The sequence below is a fragment of the Nannobrachium achirus genome (assembly GCF_963921795.1).
Source record: "Nannobrachium achirus genome assembly, chromosome: 23".
NCBI lineage: Eukaryota > Metazoa > Chordata > Actinopteri > Myctophiformes > Myctophidae > Nannobrachium > Nannobrachium achirus.
The window spans coordinates 50,679,834-50,697,368 of record NC_137830.1 but is presented as its reverse complement, the minus strand read 5'-3'; the positions used below and the strand labels follow the sequence as shown (position 1 = coordinate 50,697,368).

At 42.2% G+C, this 17,535-nt stretch overlaps 1 protein-coding gene across 1 annotated transcript in view; it reads left to right on the top strand.

Moving 5' to 3' along the window:
- Positions 1-13,064: 13,064 nt before the first annotated feature.
- LOC308308971 (uncharacterized protein) overlaps positions 13,065-17,535 on the top strand; it is a gene marked incomplete at both ends in the record, with an annotated part of 72,366 nt that continues 67,895 nt past the window's right edge. Inside the window, one exon of the mRNA XM_080754424.1 lies at positions 13,065-13,198. Within this exon, the coding sequence (XP_080610550.1) occupies positions 13,065-13,198 (134 nt within the window). The remainder of the gene's footprint in view (positions 13,199-17,535) is intronic.

Sequence of the window (17,535 nt, the reverse complement as noted above, 5' to 3'; positions counted from 1 at the left end):
GGTTTTAAAGGATGCTTGAGATTTGCACTCCTTTAAGGCCTTCGGTAAGGCGTTCCACATTTTGGTGGTATAGCAGGAGAACAAATTTGATCCTTGTGTACACTCTGAATTACAGACCTGGCTGTAAGGGTCCATTTGGTTCCATTTGTACACTCAGAGTTACAGACCTGTAAGGGTCCATTTGGTTCCATTTGTACACTCTCAGAGTTACAGAGCTGTAAGGGTCCATTTGGTTCCATTTGTACTCTCTCAGAGTTACAGAGCTGTAAGGGTCCATTTGGTTCCATGTGTACACTCTCAGAGTTACAGAGCTGTAAGGGTCCATTTGGTTCCATTTGTACACTCTCAGAGTTACAGACCTGCAAGGGTCCATTTGGTTCCATTTGTACTCTCTTGGTGAGCTTGTAGATCTACTATTTTGAGAGAATAAATAAATACCAATCTATAGATGAGGTCCCAGCAAATATAAATGAATACAAATAATAGTCAATTATTTAACAATAATAATAAACAAATCTATAGCTGAAGTCCCAGCTTATATAATAATACTACTATTAATGATTTAATAATAATAAATAAATACTACTAATAATGATTTAATAATAATAAATAAATACAGATGAGGTCCCAGCAGATATAAATAAATACTAATAATAATGATTTAATAATAATAAATAAATACTACTAATAATGATTTAATAATAATAAATAAATACTACTAATAATGATTTAATAATAATAAATAAATACAGATCAGGTCCCAGCAGATATAAATAAATACTACTAATAATGATTTCATAATAATAAATAAATACAAATCTATAGATGAAGTCCCAGCTTATATAAATAAATACTACTAATAATGATTTAATAATAATAAATAAATACAGATGAGATCCCAGCAGATATAAATAAATACTACTAATAATGATTTAATAATAATAAATAAATACAAATCTATAGATGAAGTCCCAGCATAAATAAATAGGCTACTATTAGTAATGATTTAATAATAATAAATAAATACAGATCAGGTCCCAGTATATATTAATAAATACTAATATAATGATTTCATAATAATACATAAATACAGACTGCTGGGCGGAACCTTTTCATCGCTCCTCGTTCACCGGAAGTAAGACGGAGCCGTTTGAGTGACGGAGCGGAAGCAGCGTGAGGTGAGTGTAGTTCTATATTTTTAGAGAAGGAGCTGCGAGCTGCATACATATACAGATCCTTCTCAAAAAATTAGAATATTGTGTAAAAGTTCATTTTCTTCTGTAACATAATATTTTTTTTAAACTTTCATATTGTTTAGATCCATTGTGCATGCAGTGACATATTCAAAAGTTTTGTTTTGTTTTAATTTAGATTTTTATGGCATACAGCTCATGAAAATCAAAAATCCATATCTCAAAATATTAGAATATTCCACACAGCCACTCAAAAGAAGCATTTATAATACAGAAATGTCAAAGTTCTGAAAGGTTATGTTAATTTATGCACTCAGTACTTTGTATGGAATACTTTTGAACAATGCCTTCATCAGTGGGGCGTGGCATGAAGGTGGTCAGCCTGAGGTACTGCTGAGGTGTTATGGAAGCCCAGGTTTGCTTTGATAGAGGCCATAAGCTCATCTGTGTGGTTGAGTCTGGTGTCTCTCATCTTCCTCTGGACAACACAACACCGATTCTCTGTGGGTTTCAGGTCAGGCCAGTTGGCTGGTCAGTTAAGGCCAGTAATACCATGGTCACTACACCAGTTACTAGTAGTTTTGGCTCTGTGGGCAAGTGCCAAGTGCTTCTGGCTAAAATAAATCAACATCTCAATAAAGCTTGTCAACCTACGGAAGCATTAAGTGCTCTAAAATCCCTGGGTAGATGACTGTCTTGACTCTGAACTTGACAAAACGCAGTGTGGGCAAAACCAGCATTGCATTGTATTGCAGGGAACGGAGCGAACAGGCTGGTTCCAGGCTAACATAAAGGTGCTTTACTTGATGTTCTCCGTGGGGCAGAGGATGGTCCTGCCCAGTGCCGTCTCCTGGTACGCGGTGGCGTGGAGGTAGTCAAAGACCACCTCCTGCAGGTTAGGGCTGTCACGATATGACATTTTACATGACGATTAATTGTCACTCAAATAATTGGCGATTAACGATTTAATTGTATTTTTGTCGTTGATAATTACATTTCTGTTTGGCTTTTAGGCTTTGAAGTTGCACATGGTAGATATGACACATAACCTAAATATACAAATACATTACTGACATATTTGACTACTTAAAAAATTACTTTGATAGTGGAAATAGCCGATCTACAAGCTCACAACGCGTCGCGATGCGACGCGTTGTGAGCTTGTAGATCTGCTATTTCCACTATTTCAGACATTTTTTAACATTCACGATTATGACGATTATGACAAAATAATTGCGATTATGTCAAATAATCACGATTAGACGATTATGTAATAATTGTGACAGCCCTCCTGCAGGTTGGTCTCCACCTCCTGCATCTCCCTCAGGATGACTCCTCGCTCGCGCTCGATCTCCGCCGCGCCCAGCGTGCTGTTCTGAATGATGTCGGCCAGGATCTCCACCGCTTGGTGGGAGAAAAACCAGGGGACAATTAACCTATTTAGGCCTGGGATTATTGAATGCTTTAACCAGTGAAAAATAGCAGATATACAAGCTCACAGCGTGCTGCGAGCTTGTAGATCTGCTATTTTTGAAAAAGTCGTGAAAATGTGTGCAAATCTTTGAATATATGTATTTTTTGAAGCGAACGTTTGTAACTCAAATTTTGCTTCTGGGTGGTCCCTGGAACTAAATATTTTGAGATGCGGGTCCGTGGCCAAATACATATCATTTTGGGGGTCCTTGACATGAAAAGGTTTGAGAACCACTGACATAGTGGTCTCTCAAGAACAGACTAACTGAGTTCCAGTTAAGTGAAAAGGACCCTTTCTTTGACGATGGCTGGCCAGATTGCTGACATAGAAACATAGGTTTTTCAAAAAAAACCTTAGAAGGATTCAAAAGACACTTATAGAATCGGGTCAAAATTCTATTTTTCACGATTAAAAAATAATAGCAGATCTACAAGATCTACAGCACTCGGTGCTGCGCTGTGAGCTTGTATATCTGCAGTTATCTGCAGTTTCTAGCAGTTCCAACTGCTAGAAACCTTGGTGTGGTCCTGCACATTGCATCAGTCACCCGGTCCTGTAGGTTCACACTCTATAACATCCGTAAAATCAGACCCTTCCTCACCCAGGAGGCAGCCCAGCTTAGGGTTACCAACCGTCCCGTAAAATACGGGATCGTCCCTTTTTTGGAAACTAAAAGACGTGTCCCGTATTGAACTGAAACGGGACGCTCTTTGTCCCGTATTTTAAGGTTGGGGGATAAATATGAATGACGGGATGATTTAATTGAGAAATGACAGCGATTCTGCCTGTCAGAGAGCTTCCACTTCCACTCTGCTCTCTCTCCTCTGAGACAAGTGCTGCATCCCATTGCTGTGAGAGGCGCTGCGCTGTTTGTAAGCAGCTGATTGGCTTATTAACATACGGCTCTGAGTGTTGCTAAGACACAGTCTCCGCCCCTACACACTCCCTTCCCAAGCATGGGCTGTAGGTTCACTCCACACAAGTTGCCTGCGAGAGACGAAACGAGTGCGTGCGAGCGACCATACGACAGTGCTCGGCTCAGAACATTGTTTAATGTCTTAAAAAAACGTGTGACAGAAGATTGTGTACAAACATATTAGACATGAATCCATGATAGGTGATAGGCTAAACAAAAAGGTGAAAAAGCAGGCAAGCAACAGAAAATAAGCCATGGATATTGGTATTCCTGGGAACACTACAGTAATCTTGTCTGCCAACTAAAGCGACCCCAGACAGGCTGGTATGTGAAATAACATAAGCATGCGTTGATTTTGTTTTTAAAACCTAATGGTTATTGTTGTATGCCAATATGATTAAACTAGTGTTGGGTAACCAGAGAGTGGGCACATAAGGACCAGGTAGACCTAGGCGATATGTTTTGGAAAATTGAGAGACACCCGAATTAATATTGTGAAAGGAAAAATATGATTTAATAGAGGAAAATACACATTTTAGCCAACTTTATAACCGAAAATATCCGATTTTTCGGCCCAAAGACACCCGAATTAATATTGTGATAGGAAAAATATGATTTAATATAGGAAAATGCCCGTTTTAGCCAACTTTATAACCGAAAATATGCGATTTTTCGGCGCCGCCTTTGGCGGCGCATGTTTCCTTAGAAAGTGTCCCGTATTTGAAACTCTGGGAGTTGGCAACCCTAGCCCAGCTCCTCATCCAGACATCTGTCATATCAAAACTTGACTATTGTAACTCTCTACTCACTGGTCTCCCGGCATGTGCACTTAAACCTCTCCAACTGATCCAAAATGCCGCGGCACGACTGGTCTTCAACCAGCCTAAGTTCTCACATGTCTCTCCCCTTCTCCGCAGCCTCCACTGGCTCCCGGTTGCGGCCCGCACTGAATACAAAACACTGATGCTGACCTTCAAAGCAGCCAAATGTATGGCTCCTCCATACCTCCAAAACCTGATCAACCCCTACACCCCCACCCATTCACTTAGATCAGCTAACACAGGGATGCTGACAGAACCCTCGCTGAAGGCCCCAGGACAGAAATCCACTCGTCCGAGACAGTTTGCCCTTCTGGGCCCCAAGCTGTGGAATAAACTTCCTGTCGCACTTAGAACAACGGACTCACTCGCTAGCTTTCGCCGTGGACTGAAGACTCACCTTTTCAGACTCCACCTTGACCCATAGCACTACTGAAACACTCAATGACCATACATGAAGCTAGTCAACATTTTCGTTTTTCTTTTTTTTTTTTTTTCTCTTTACTGATTTTTTGTTTTAGATTGAAATTCATATGCATTTGTTAGATTGTTGTTGATGTTCTGACATGTTATCTTGTTGTATTGTAAGTCGCTTTGGATTAAAAGCGTCTGCTAAATGCCTAAACTGTAAACTGTAATGTGCAAACATTGTTTTCTCACTCAACAGGAAACAAACCAACAAACGGTTTAAATGTATAAAGGGTTATTTTCACATTTCTAAAGTGACAATTTAAGGACTTTTTAATAGGCTACGTCTCCACAAATTCATTTATTGGGAGCAGAAATTGTGAAGAAATGGTGAAAATAGCTAAAAATAGCTAAAATAGATCTACATGCGAGGCGTTGTGAGCATGTAGATCTGCTATTTTCACAATAGAACCATGTTATACAAAATGTTGTGTTATTAAAGGAGTAGTTCACCCCCAAAATATATACTATTGGGAGTTGTTTCTTGATTGTTAACTGATTATTGGTCATGTCAGCTCAACAAAAGTGTCTCCACACTTTTTTTTCAAGTAGGCTATGCTATAGCTCAGGGGTCTTCAACGTTTTCAGGCCAAGGACCCCTTAGTTGAGAGAGAGATGAAGCAGGGACCCCCACAACCTGATCATAGATTCCATATAGTTTCATTGTTTGACAGCACAATCAGTGTATTTTGGATTCATGTTAATGTGTGTTTTCAGATATTTAACCACTTGAATCGTCAATACTTTAATAAACTTGAACTTTTCACTCTGTACTTAGTCTGCTCTTTTTCCCCTCTACACCAAACCTCTTTGCCGAAAATAGCCGATCTACAAGCTCACAATGCTCACAAGCTTGTAGCTCTGCTATTTTTGGCTAAAGTTCTCAGAATATCGACGCAAGGATTCAAGTGGAAGGCTATATAAAAAAGAAGAAAAAGGTTTCTATCACACAAAAGATTTGGAGGACCCCCTGTAGTAACTCTGAGGACCCCCTCCCTCCCCTAAGGGCCCCGGACCCCCTGTTCTGTTGAAGACCCCAAAACCACAAGCAGCTGTAAAACAAACAACATAATAAGCTATTAAACTACATTATGTTGACATGACATTGATGTCTCTAGCAGGTGTTAACACCACGGTCCCTCCTCCTTCTATCAGAGTTAGTATGCTAGCTATAGACGGGTTTCTGGTCCACGTTACACTGATAAAACTAGATGCGTGCGCAGGGTCCGTACCAAAATTAGCCAATGAAACCAGCGCTCCCCAAAACAACAGGTTTGGGGATTGGACGGAATTGATTACATGATACAGTCAGCTGTGCATTTAGTCTCAATGTTTGTAAACAAGAAACCCGTCTATAGCTAATTAGTTATTATCCAGCCCCTCTTTGACTATGGAGTCCACGTATGGTATCGTGACGCCCCACAAGCCCTAAAAACTAAAGGGTTAGGGTTAGGGTCCAAACAGCCCAAAATAAACTAATTAGGGTCCTGCTTAACCTTCCCTATCAGACTCACCTCACCGCTACTCACCAGTTAAGAGTGGGGTGGCTCAGAGTAGATGACAGAGTACAGCAACTTGCAATGGGCCTGGTGTACAAGATACACTACACCACTATGATACCCAAGTACCTGTCAAAGTAGGTCGGGAGTGGCTTATTGTCGGTATCAGCCGGTAACACGCGGGAGTCTGTCCCCGTTACAATGCGCTAGACCCCTGGGAGATGGACTGCTGAGGTGGAGCGCCACACCTACCATCAGCTCCCAGTACTTGCCGCACGACTTGCCAAGCCGTGCTACTCATACGCTGAGTTGGCGGTGCCCGGAATCGAACCCATGACCTTGCGGTACAAAGGCGAGAGCTCTACCGACTGAGCTACCCGGGCACAAAACCGGGCACAACCTGTCAAAATACTTTATAAACGTTAAGGACGTCAATAATTACAACACCAGAGGCAGCGCCACAGATCACTTTCAACCCAGTCAAAACCTAGCCTACAAAGGGTCAAACTTCTTCTTCTGCTATACCACCAAAATGTGGAAAGCCTTACAGAAGGCCATAAAGGAGTGTGGATCACTAGCATCCTTTAAAATTGCCCTGAAAAACCACTTACAGGCAGCAGCCGTTCGCAACTGGTAAGAAGCCCTCCCCTCCCCTGCCCCTTCTTTGTATATACTTTCTGTTTGTTTAGACCAGGGGTGTCGAACTCATCTTGGGGTGAGGGCCGCATTGGATGAAAGGCGACTTGATGAGGGCCGAACCAGTCGCCGATCGGATGGCATGCACACTCGCGCACATGTTCGCTCTGTTTTTCTTCCTGTCGTCTCAGCCACTGCTGTAGCTAGCAGTATAGCAGTATATCATTTTACAAATTGTGTTTATTATTAAGTAAAATAGCTACTTTCATGATTGGTATTACAGTTGCAGTTAGGTACGAGAGATGCTATTTGTTTAAAGGAGTAGTTCATCCCCAAAATGACTTTTTTTTTCTTTGATTACTCACGCCATGGAGACTTGAGTTCAATAATATATTTGTATTTTATTTGTCGCATTACTAAGACAAAAATGTGATAATAGTACACTTCCCCCCATTGATTCCGGATGGGGACCCAAATGCATTTGGGTCCCCATCCGGAATCAATAGGCATGCATTTATTGTAATCAAATTTCTGTTTTAGGAATGAGTCTCACTCTCCATTGGCTCCATGGCATTTTGGGGGTGAACTACTCCTTTAAGAAGTGCCAATAAGAATAAACCATTTGATAATAGAATAATTCAATTCCTGATAGTCTCTGCTATAATTTGTAAATGGCTAAAAAAATATTATTGATGCAGGACAATAATTATTTTTATTGTATTTTATAATAAAAAGAATAAAAGTAATGAACAATAATGGCATATTCAGAAAATATCTGAATAATAAAACTTTTACATTTTATTATTATTATATTTTTTAAATAAGTTATTTTCTTAACAACATTAATTTCCATGTCTAATATGTGTAATCTTTGAGTACGTACAGTTCGAATATTGTAGGTATGTTCAGGTATTATTCATAGCCAGACCCCCCACCCCATTCCAAGCAATGCTGTCATCTTCAAAGAGAGAGAGAGAGCTGATCACTTAACATTCCAATCAATCAACTCAATCACTGCCAGGTGGGAGAAACCTAGCCTGCAGTGAGAAGGCATTAGTTAGGTTAATTCTTAAAACAATCATAACTCTTGACAGGAATGGGCTAGAGCAGGGATGTCAAACATACGGCCCGCGGGCCGGATCCGGCCCGCGAGATGATTCAATCCGGCCCCAGGCTTGTAGAGCATACATTTCTGAGCATTTTCGGAAAAAAAAGTAAGTCTCTAGCCCATTCCTGTCAAGAGTTATGATTGTTTTAAGAATTAACCTAACTAATGCCTTCTCACTGCAGGCTAGGTTTCTCCCACCTGGCAGTGATTGAGTTGATTGATTGGAATGTTAAGTGATCAGCTCTCTCTCTCTCTTTGAAGATGACAGCATTGCTAGGAATGGGGTGGGGGGTCTGGCTATGAATAATACCTGAACATACCTACAATATTCGAACTGTACGTACTCAAAGATTACACATATTAGACATGGAAATTAATGTTGTTAAGAAAATAACTTATTTAAAAAATATAATAATAATAAAATGTAAAAGTTTTATTATTCAGATATTTTCTGAATATGCCATTATTGTTCATTACTTTTATTCTTTTTATTATAAAATACAATAAAAATAATTATTGTCCTGCATCAATAATATTTTTTTTAGCCATTTACAAATTATAGCAGAGACTATCAGGAATTGAATTATTCTATTATCAAATGGTTTATTCTTATTGGCACTTCTTAAAGGAGTAGTTCACCCCCAAAATGCCATGGAGCCAATGGAGAGTGAGACTCATTCCTAAAACAGAAATTTGATTACAATAAATGCATGCCTATTGATTCCGGATGGGGACCCAAATGCATTTGGGTCCCCATCCGGAATCAATGGGGGGAAGTGTACTATTATCACATTTTTGTCTTAGTAATGCGACAAATAAAATACAAATATATTATTGAACTCAAGTCTCCATGGCGTGAGTAATCAAAGAAAAAAAAAGTCATTTTGGGGATGAACTACTCCTTTAAACAAATAGCATCTCTCGTACCTAACTGCAACTGTAATACCAATAATGAAAGTAGCTATTTTACTTAATAATAAACACAATTTGTAAAATGATATACTGCTATACTGCTAGCTACAGCAGTGGCTGAGACGACAGGAAGAAAAACAGAGCGAACATGTGAGCGAGTGTACATGCCATCCGATCCGCGACTGGTTCGGCCCTCATCAAGTCGCCTTTCATCCAATGCGGCCCTCACCCCAAAATGAGTTCGACACCCCTGGGCTAGAGACTTACTTTTTTTTCCGAAAATGCTCAGAAATGTATGCTCTACAAGCCTGGGGCCGGATTGAATCATCTCGCGGGCCGGGCCGTATGTTTGACATCCCTGGTTTAGACTTACTGTTTTCTTTTTTTTTGTTCTTTCTTTTTATCTTCCTTACATATCTACTGCATAGTACTGTGTTCTATTCGTCTGTCATTCAATGTTATATGAGATACTTAAATGGTTTCCTGTGGAAATAAGCTTAGTCTTTTCATGGATCTCCTTTTAGTAGACCTTGTACCAGTGAACTGTACCGTCATGAAACTGTACCTTTTCCTATGCAAACTTCTAACAAAGTCTTCAATCAATCAATCAATTAGCCCACAGTCCGTCGCCCAATAAATTAAAACAATTAACGAATAATTAACGCTGATTCCTCAATGATTCATTCTTCTTGAATAAGATGACATTGGGCTTGTGGCAGGGCAGCTCTAACCTGACTTGTGCCCGATGGTGGCAGTAGTGCGTAGGCTACCGCCCTACTTTACCATCTGGGATCTCTCGGGTAGACCCGATGTAAGGGCCATTTTTTTGAAATTCTTTATCAGGTGATTGGATGTGGCCGTCTCTCTATCACAGTCTGGGAGTGCCAACTCCAACCACTCATATTGGCCTGTCTGCATCCACGTGGTCTGCAATCAGACTCTATTGGCCCACGTGGTCTGCAATCAGACTCTATTGGCTCAGAGCCGCTCAGAGTCCGCCCGTAGCTGCCGCTGATTCGTCCGGCCCGGGGCTTTACGAGCGTTATCAACTCCCCCCGAGAGATCTCAGATGGTAAAGTAGGGCGGTAGCCTACGCACTACTGCCACCATCGGGCGCAAGTCAGGTTAGCCGCTCACCTGAGCACACGAACACGACGTTGGAGTTGACAAAAAAGCAAACTAATATATCATGAATTGTGTGTTCTTTTTTTTGTTTTTTTCTACAATGTGCGCCCAGTGCACGACGGGGAACAAAATGTGTCGCTCTCTGATATCCGGTAAAGTTCTCTAGGCGCCAGGCGGATACGGAAGTGGTGTGCGCATGGATGTGTGCGTGCAAGAGTACGGAATACGGAAGGCGGGCGCGAGACCGGATCACACGCCTGATAGAGTTATAGAACCATCACAATATGTTGCTGCGTCATATCCATCACCCATCAAATATGGCGGTGTTTATCTAACCTTTTTCATTTCAAGGACCCCGAAAATGATCTAGGACACACCACTGGTTTTGGCTCAGGACATATTTTGTGCCATAAAAGATGTGTGGTTAAAATAATTCAGAAATACAAAATAATAATAATCTAATGTTTTCAAGATTGTTTGAAAATCTTCAGATCTACAACCTCAGTGTAACATAAGTAACGCTAAACATTTGAGTCCTTTTTCCACCACTGAAGCTGATTATTTGGTGCCACCTACTGGCCATTCTGCGTTAGTGTTTGAACGTGGAGAACAGTTGTGTTGGAGCTGATTAGTTGTTTGAGATTGATTGATTGATTGATTGATTGAAGACTTTATTAGAAGTTTGCATAGGAAAAGGTACAGTTTCATGACGGTACAGTTCACTGGTACAAGGTCTACTAAAAGGAGATCCATGAAAAGACTAAGCTTATTTCCACAGGAAACCATTTAAGTATCTCATATAACATTGAATGACAGACGAATAGAACACAGTACTATGCAGTAGATATCTACAGCTGTGCTGCTCCGAAAAATATCATCCTCGTGCCATCCTTCGAATGCCTGTAAGTTTTAAAGTTTCATGTTATGTCCTAATAGTAGCTTAGTTTTCACTATATTTAAAAAACTGCATTCATGGTCTGCAGGGGCGTCACACCAAATTCTGGGCCCTGGGTACAAGGATTCACTGCGGGCCCCCCATGAATGTTAACTATTGAAAAATAGCAGATATACAAGCTCACAGCTGCGAGCTTGTAGATCTGCTATTTTTGAAAAATTGTGAAAATGTGTGCCAAGAAACCTATGTTTCCATGTCAGTGATGCTCAAACTTTTTCATGTGAAGGACCCCCCATCTCAAAATATTTAGTTCCAGGGACCCCCCAGAAGCAAAATTTTAGTTACAAATGTTCACTTAAAAAATACATATATTCAAAGATTTGCGCACATTTTCACGACTTTTCAAAAATAGCAGATCTACAAGCTCGCAGTGCGGCACTCGGTGCCGCGCTGTGAGCTTGTATATCTGCTATTTTTCAATAGCTAAAGTTACTAGGGCCCCTCCACCTTGGCTTGGGCCCTGGTAACTCAGTCCCACTTTCCTACCCCTTGTGACGCCCCTGATGGTCTGGAGAGGGCACTTTTTAGATAAAAGGGCAGGGGCTCAAGCCCCCTTTGATGTCTATGTGTGCACGTGCCTGGAGCGAGGGGGTGTGTCTGTGTCCCAGGTTGTCAATGGTCAGACATTAAAAGCACACCTAGCATCAATATGAGTTCACTGACACAACGCAACCCCTTTATTATCCTCAAACCGTTATTTCTCCACCGAAAATGTGTTTTAAATCTGCACTGTCTGGCGTGACAATAATGGCATTTAAAAATAAAAGGCACAAAATAATACACACATTTCACAAGCCGTGTGTAGGGCAGGCCTACGTTAATAGCGATATCATTTTCACATTGATTGTACACACGTGTTAAAATATTCATATTAAATGGAGGCTATGATAGTTATTTATTGTTTTTAAATGGACTGAATGAACAAAAGGCATTCTCCTCCTCCTGCTGCTGCCCTGCCTACTGTTGGTGCGTACCACGGCACGCCCATACACACACACGTTATGTGTAGACTAAGACTAGTGTACAGTCAGTCACACACACACACACACACACACACACACACACACACACACACACACACACACAAGACCCAAGACCACGGCAACACTGCACACACCGGGCTGGAAAAGTGGCGAGCGAAAGAGAAAAGCGAGCTGCTTCGGACTGGTAATAGAAAGAATCCAGCAGGCAGCAGACACAGAGTTAACGGTCAACATTCAGCAACGGTCCCATCATAATATATATTATATTATATACCAGGGGACAACAAAGCAGTGAACGGAGGGTCTAAGATACACACGGAGCAATAAGGGAACGCGACGTTTTTCTGTTTTGTCTTTTTGTTTTAAAAAGCGGACAGAGGAGGAGGATCTCTCTCTGTGTCTGTCTGTCTGTCTGTCTGTCTGTCTGTCTGTCTGTCTGTCTCTCTCTCTCTCTCTGTGCACTTAAGGCTGCTAGAGTCGCTCAGTCTGCAGCCTTTCTGTCTTTGCACGCCAGTACGGCACCCAACAACAACGGTTCCGTTCGGCTCCGTTTTTGTGTTCGGAGGAGAAAATGGACCGGTGGTCTTCCTGAACGGGCCTGGGCCGGGGCCGGGGGGAGCCGAGCCGAGCCGAGCCGAGCCGAGCTGAGCCTCTCAGCAGAGCCGCTCTGCAGCATCGCGTCGACGGGACACGGACCGGAGTGGACGGTTGTTGTTGTTCGGGTGGAGGGTGAACCGTTGGAAGCCGTAGGAGGAGGAGGATGAACCATTCCACTCAGATGGCTTCTTACTAAGCTCACCATCACAGAGTCTGGGGTGGGTGGTGGGGAGGAGAGGAGGGGGCTGCCTGGGGTATCCCCGACCCAGAACCAACCAACCAACCAACGAACGGATTATATTATACCTCCTATACGTGCTTTTATTGCGTGAAACTTGCGTGTTTTTCTGTGTAATTTCTTTGGATCGCTGGTCGTCATCATGGGCAAGGAGCAGGAGCTGCTGGAAGCCGCCCGCACCGGCAATGTGGCCACCGTGGAGAAACTACTGACGGGGAGGAGAGGAGGGATCCTGGGCTCAGCCTCCGGGTCCATACCGCTGCCCAGTCTACTGAGGTGAGAGAGAGATAATAACAACCTATGGCATTGGTCCGAAACCTCATTGTTCCGACATCCCATTATTAGTCAGAATCTGGTGATGTTTAAAGGACAACTTTGTTGTTTTTACAACAAGGGTTCATATTTTAGATTGTTATTCGAGAAAAGACAATGTGAGTGTTAAAATGTTTTCATTTGCTTCGTTCTATTGTTTTATGGCGTTTACCGTGCTAAAATGTGGGCCATGCATACGCATACGTGGCTAAATATGTATTTTTACACAGAATAAGCCAGCAGTTTCTTTATTGCTGTTTACAGTAACACTTCTAGCCCCCATAAGTCACATCCAAACATGAAAGGTTGCGTTGTATCTTGGGAATGTGCTTATTCTGTGTAAAATGACATATTTAGCCACTTGTACGCATGCCACCAACCACTGAAATAAGAATCTCTACAACAATAGAAAGAAGTAAATGAAATCAATTTAACACTCATCTTTTATATTCTTTAATTACAATCTAAAATATGAACCCTTGTTGTAAAAAAAACTAAAGTTGTCCTTTAATCTGGTGAAAAATAAACCTAAACCTTACCCTAACCTCAGTAAAACTATTCCTAAACCTAACCCTAACCTCAGTAAAACTATTCCTAAACCTAACCCAAACTCTAACCTCAGTAAAACTATGCCTAAACCTAACCCTAACTAAATTCGGACAAATGAGATGTAGGACTAATGAGATTTCTGACTTATGGGCAGTCCCCCCATATACTGTAATGTTGTACCATAGTGTGCGGCTGCTGCTGTAGCTACTGTGGGAGGGCTATTCGCTGTGATATAACCGTAGTGGTTGTTATCTGCTGTGTGCGTGCGTGAGAGAGAGAGAGGGAGAGAAATATCTATTGACATGGTCTAAAGCGGTGTTTCTCAACCTTTTTTCTGCATGGGCACACTTTTCATGTCCCAAGAATCCATGGGCACACCAACATAATACGGGGGGGGGGTATGTTAAGGCTGTCGCACAACAGTAGTGAAAACAGCAGATCTACAAGCACACGACGCCTCGCACCGCAAGGCGTTGTGTGCTTGTAGATCGGGCTGTTTTAAGGGGCACACTTGACCCTTCTCAGGGGCACCAAAGGTCCCCAGGCACAGTGGTTGAGAAACACTGGTCTAAAGCAGTGTTTCTCAAAGTGGATTCCAGGGACTCTCTCTGTGGGTTCCTTAATTAGGGGGGGGGGGGGGGGGGGGGGTGCCAGTCTGTAACTCTTGACAAGTGTACAAATGGAACCAAATGATTTGGTTCCATTTTTACACTTGTCAGAGTTAAGGGGAAGACCTTGGCCTTTGAAAGTTTTGAGAAACACTATGGTCTATGCAGAACTGTGCACACTTTTACTACCAACTTAATGTGAAACATACTCCAGACAGCAACTACAACAATCTCTCTCTGGTGTAAACAGTTTTCATGCATCACAGTTACGTGCAGGCAGAGCAGGGATATATACAATGGTTTTTAAGGTGGTTGGGTTCCATTTGATATCCTTCTCTTATCACAGCAGCTCACGAATCTTGCTGCTGTGTTTGCACATTGTTTTACTTCACCCAGCAGGTATGGGAGTTTTTCATCATTGGTCATATTTTCAAATTGTTTCCACTTCATTTTGTGTGCAGTGGGTGCAAAGTCTGTTTTCTCTAGGGAGCCAGGTATGCCTGTGACGTCCTTTCTTGATTGCAAGACTGTGCTCACTGAGTCTGTACCTAGTCAAGATTTTTCTTTGTTTTGGGTCGGCCAACTTGCTCAGGTATTCTGCCATGGTGTATTCTCTGTTTAGGGCCAAATAGCATTCTAGTTTGCTCTGCTTTTGGGTTGCTTCTCTCCAATGTGTCAGGTAGCTTTCTTTCTGCTGTTTTATAATTTGGTTTAGTCCAGTGAATTGTCTGTCTGGTGGCTCTGCTTGTGTTTGTGTTCCCGGACCAGTTAGCTGAGGGGGCATCTCCGTAGGGTTTCTCTGTGTGTGAGTGCCTTGTTATGAAGTGCATCTGGGTCACTTTCTTTTAAGTGGTTACCACTTTGCGTGATTTTTAGGCAAGATCTGTAGGAGCAGTGTCCATGAATGTTGTCAGAAAAAAGCAGCCTCATGGTGGCGCTAGAACAGGGGCATGTGAGAAATGAGCGGCGGAGGTTGTGGTTTGTCAGACAAGGATTGGGTGCGCAAAGTTTGGCATGGATCCCAAAGTTTGGCATCCCACGAAAAACATTCCTTTCCGAGAAATGGCCGCCACAAAACTGTGAAAAATGATGACTCATCACTAAACCATAGTTTTATGGGGTCCGTTTTTAGCCCAAGGAATGTTTTTCCTGCAAAACAAATGTTTGCATTGGATTCAGAATCCCGAAAAACACCTTGTTTGACCCCTCACATGCTACTTAAAGCATATTTATTTTTTGTATTATTTTACTCTATAGTAAAGTCTATGAGAGCCCAACTTTGATTGGCTCCCACAAGTTTCCCAAGACAAATCTGCGATGCCCCTATAGCCAAAAGTTTTCCATATGGCATGTTCTAACTGTGTGCCAAATGTCATGCTTCTTTCATAAAATGCACGATTCCATCAAAATACAGTGAAAAATAGCAGATATACAAGCTCACTTTTTAAAAAAAAAGTCATGAAAATGTGTGCAAATCTTTGAATATATGTATTTTCAAAGCGAACGTTTGTAACTCAAATTTTGCTTCTGGGTGGTCCCTGGAACCAAATATTTTGAGATGGGGGCCCGTGGACAAATAAATATCATTTTGGCGGTCCTTCACATGAAAAGGTTTGAGAACCACTGACATAGTAGTCTCTCAAGAACAGACCAACTGAGCTCCAGTGAAGTGAAAAGGACCTTTTCTTTGATGCCGGCCGGCCAGATTGCTGACATAGGGTTTTTCAAAAAACCTTCAAAAGGCACTTATAGAATCGGGTCAAAATTCAAATTTTCACGACTTTTCAAAAATAGCAGATCTACAAGCTCGCAGCGCGGCACTCGGTGCCGCGCTGCGAGCTTGTAGATCTGCTATTTTTCAATAGTTAAAGCATAAAATAATGATACACAATAATGTGTACCCGTTCTACACATCCACCTCCGAGCTGAGTGAGCCCACTGGTGCGACCTTTCACCCCAGGGACGTGCAGAGAATGTCAGAGAGTGACGGGGGCTGAAACTTTGAAAAGGGCAGTGAAAATGGCAGACCTCCAAGCTCACAACGCGTCGCAGCGGTAGGCTATTTTCGGTGCTTGATACCACGCTGAGCTAAAGAAGTCAAGAACATAATCAAGTCAATACTGGAGATGTGGTGTACGGTATGGATTTCTACATAGAGAGGGCAGAGAGGGAGAGTTTGGACAAGGCAATTCTCTTGAACGCTGCCTTCAGGTATGGCATGGAAAGAGGGGGCATTTGCATTTCTTTCACCATAGTAAAAATCAAACCTCGGTTCAAAGTGAAGCGGTGAACTTTTATTCTATGTGTTCTAGAGCTATGAACTCTGTGATCTATACATCCATCCAATTCTGAATGAATGAATGATTTTCTCTGGAGGGCCGAATTGTCATGTGAAGCTTGACCAATCCTCAAAGTATGGTCTCATTGGACATTTTTAATCATCCAATCATCAGACCGGGACGGACGTTACACACATATTCTGGATGTTCCTGTTCATGTCTGTTTCTCCATCTGTTGGACTGCATGCAGACACACACAGACATGTTGAGTTGTGTGTGTGTGTGTGTGTGTGTGTGTGTGTGTGTGTGTGTGTGTGTGTGTGTGTGTGTGTGTGTGTGTGTGTGTGTGTGTGTGTGTGTGTGTGTGTGTGTGTGTGTGTGTGTGTGTGTGTGTGTGTGTGTGTGTGTGTGAGAGATCTTAACCACTTGAACCTTAGGCTCTCTATTCTTGGGATGTCATCATACCCGACGAACATTCGGTGAAAATAGAGGATCTGCTGCGAGTTGCAGCAAGCTTGTAGATGCTCTGTTTGGTGTTGAGGGGGAAAAGAAGGGAGCCAAGTCAGGGGCGACTGGGGGAACCCTGGGCCGGGGGACCCCAGGACTGGGGACCCCTGGTGGACCCCTGGGCTGGGGGACCTCTACTTCGCTGACCCCGGTCAGCGAAGTAGAGAGAGTTTAAGTGGTTAATTGTTTTCCTCTACTTAAAAGTATGTGACCCTTACTCTGTCGTTTGTCTCTAAGGCAGTGGTTCTCAACCTGTGTGTGTGTGTGTGGGGGGGGGGGGGGGGGGTCGTTTTCTCACTCAACAGTAAACAAACCAACATAGCGGTAGCGATAAAACACTTGTTAAATGTTTAAAAAA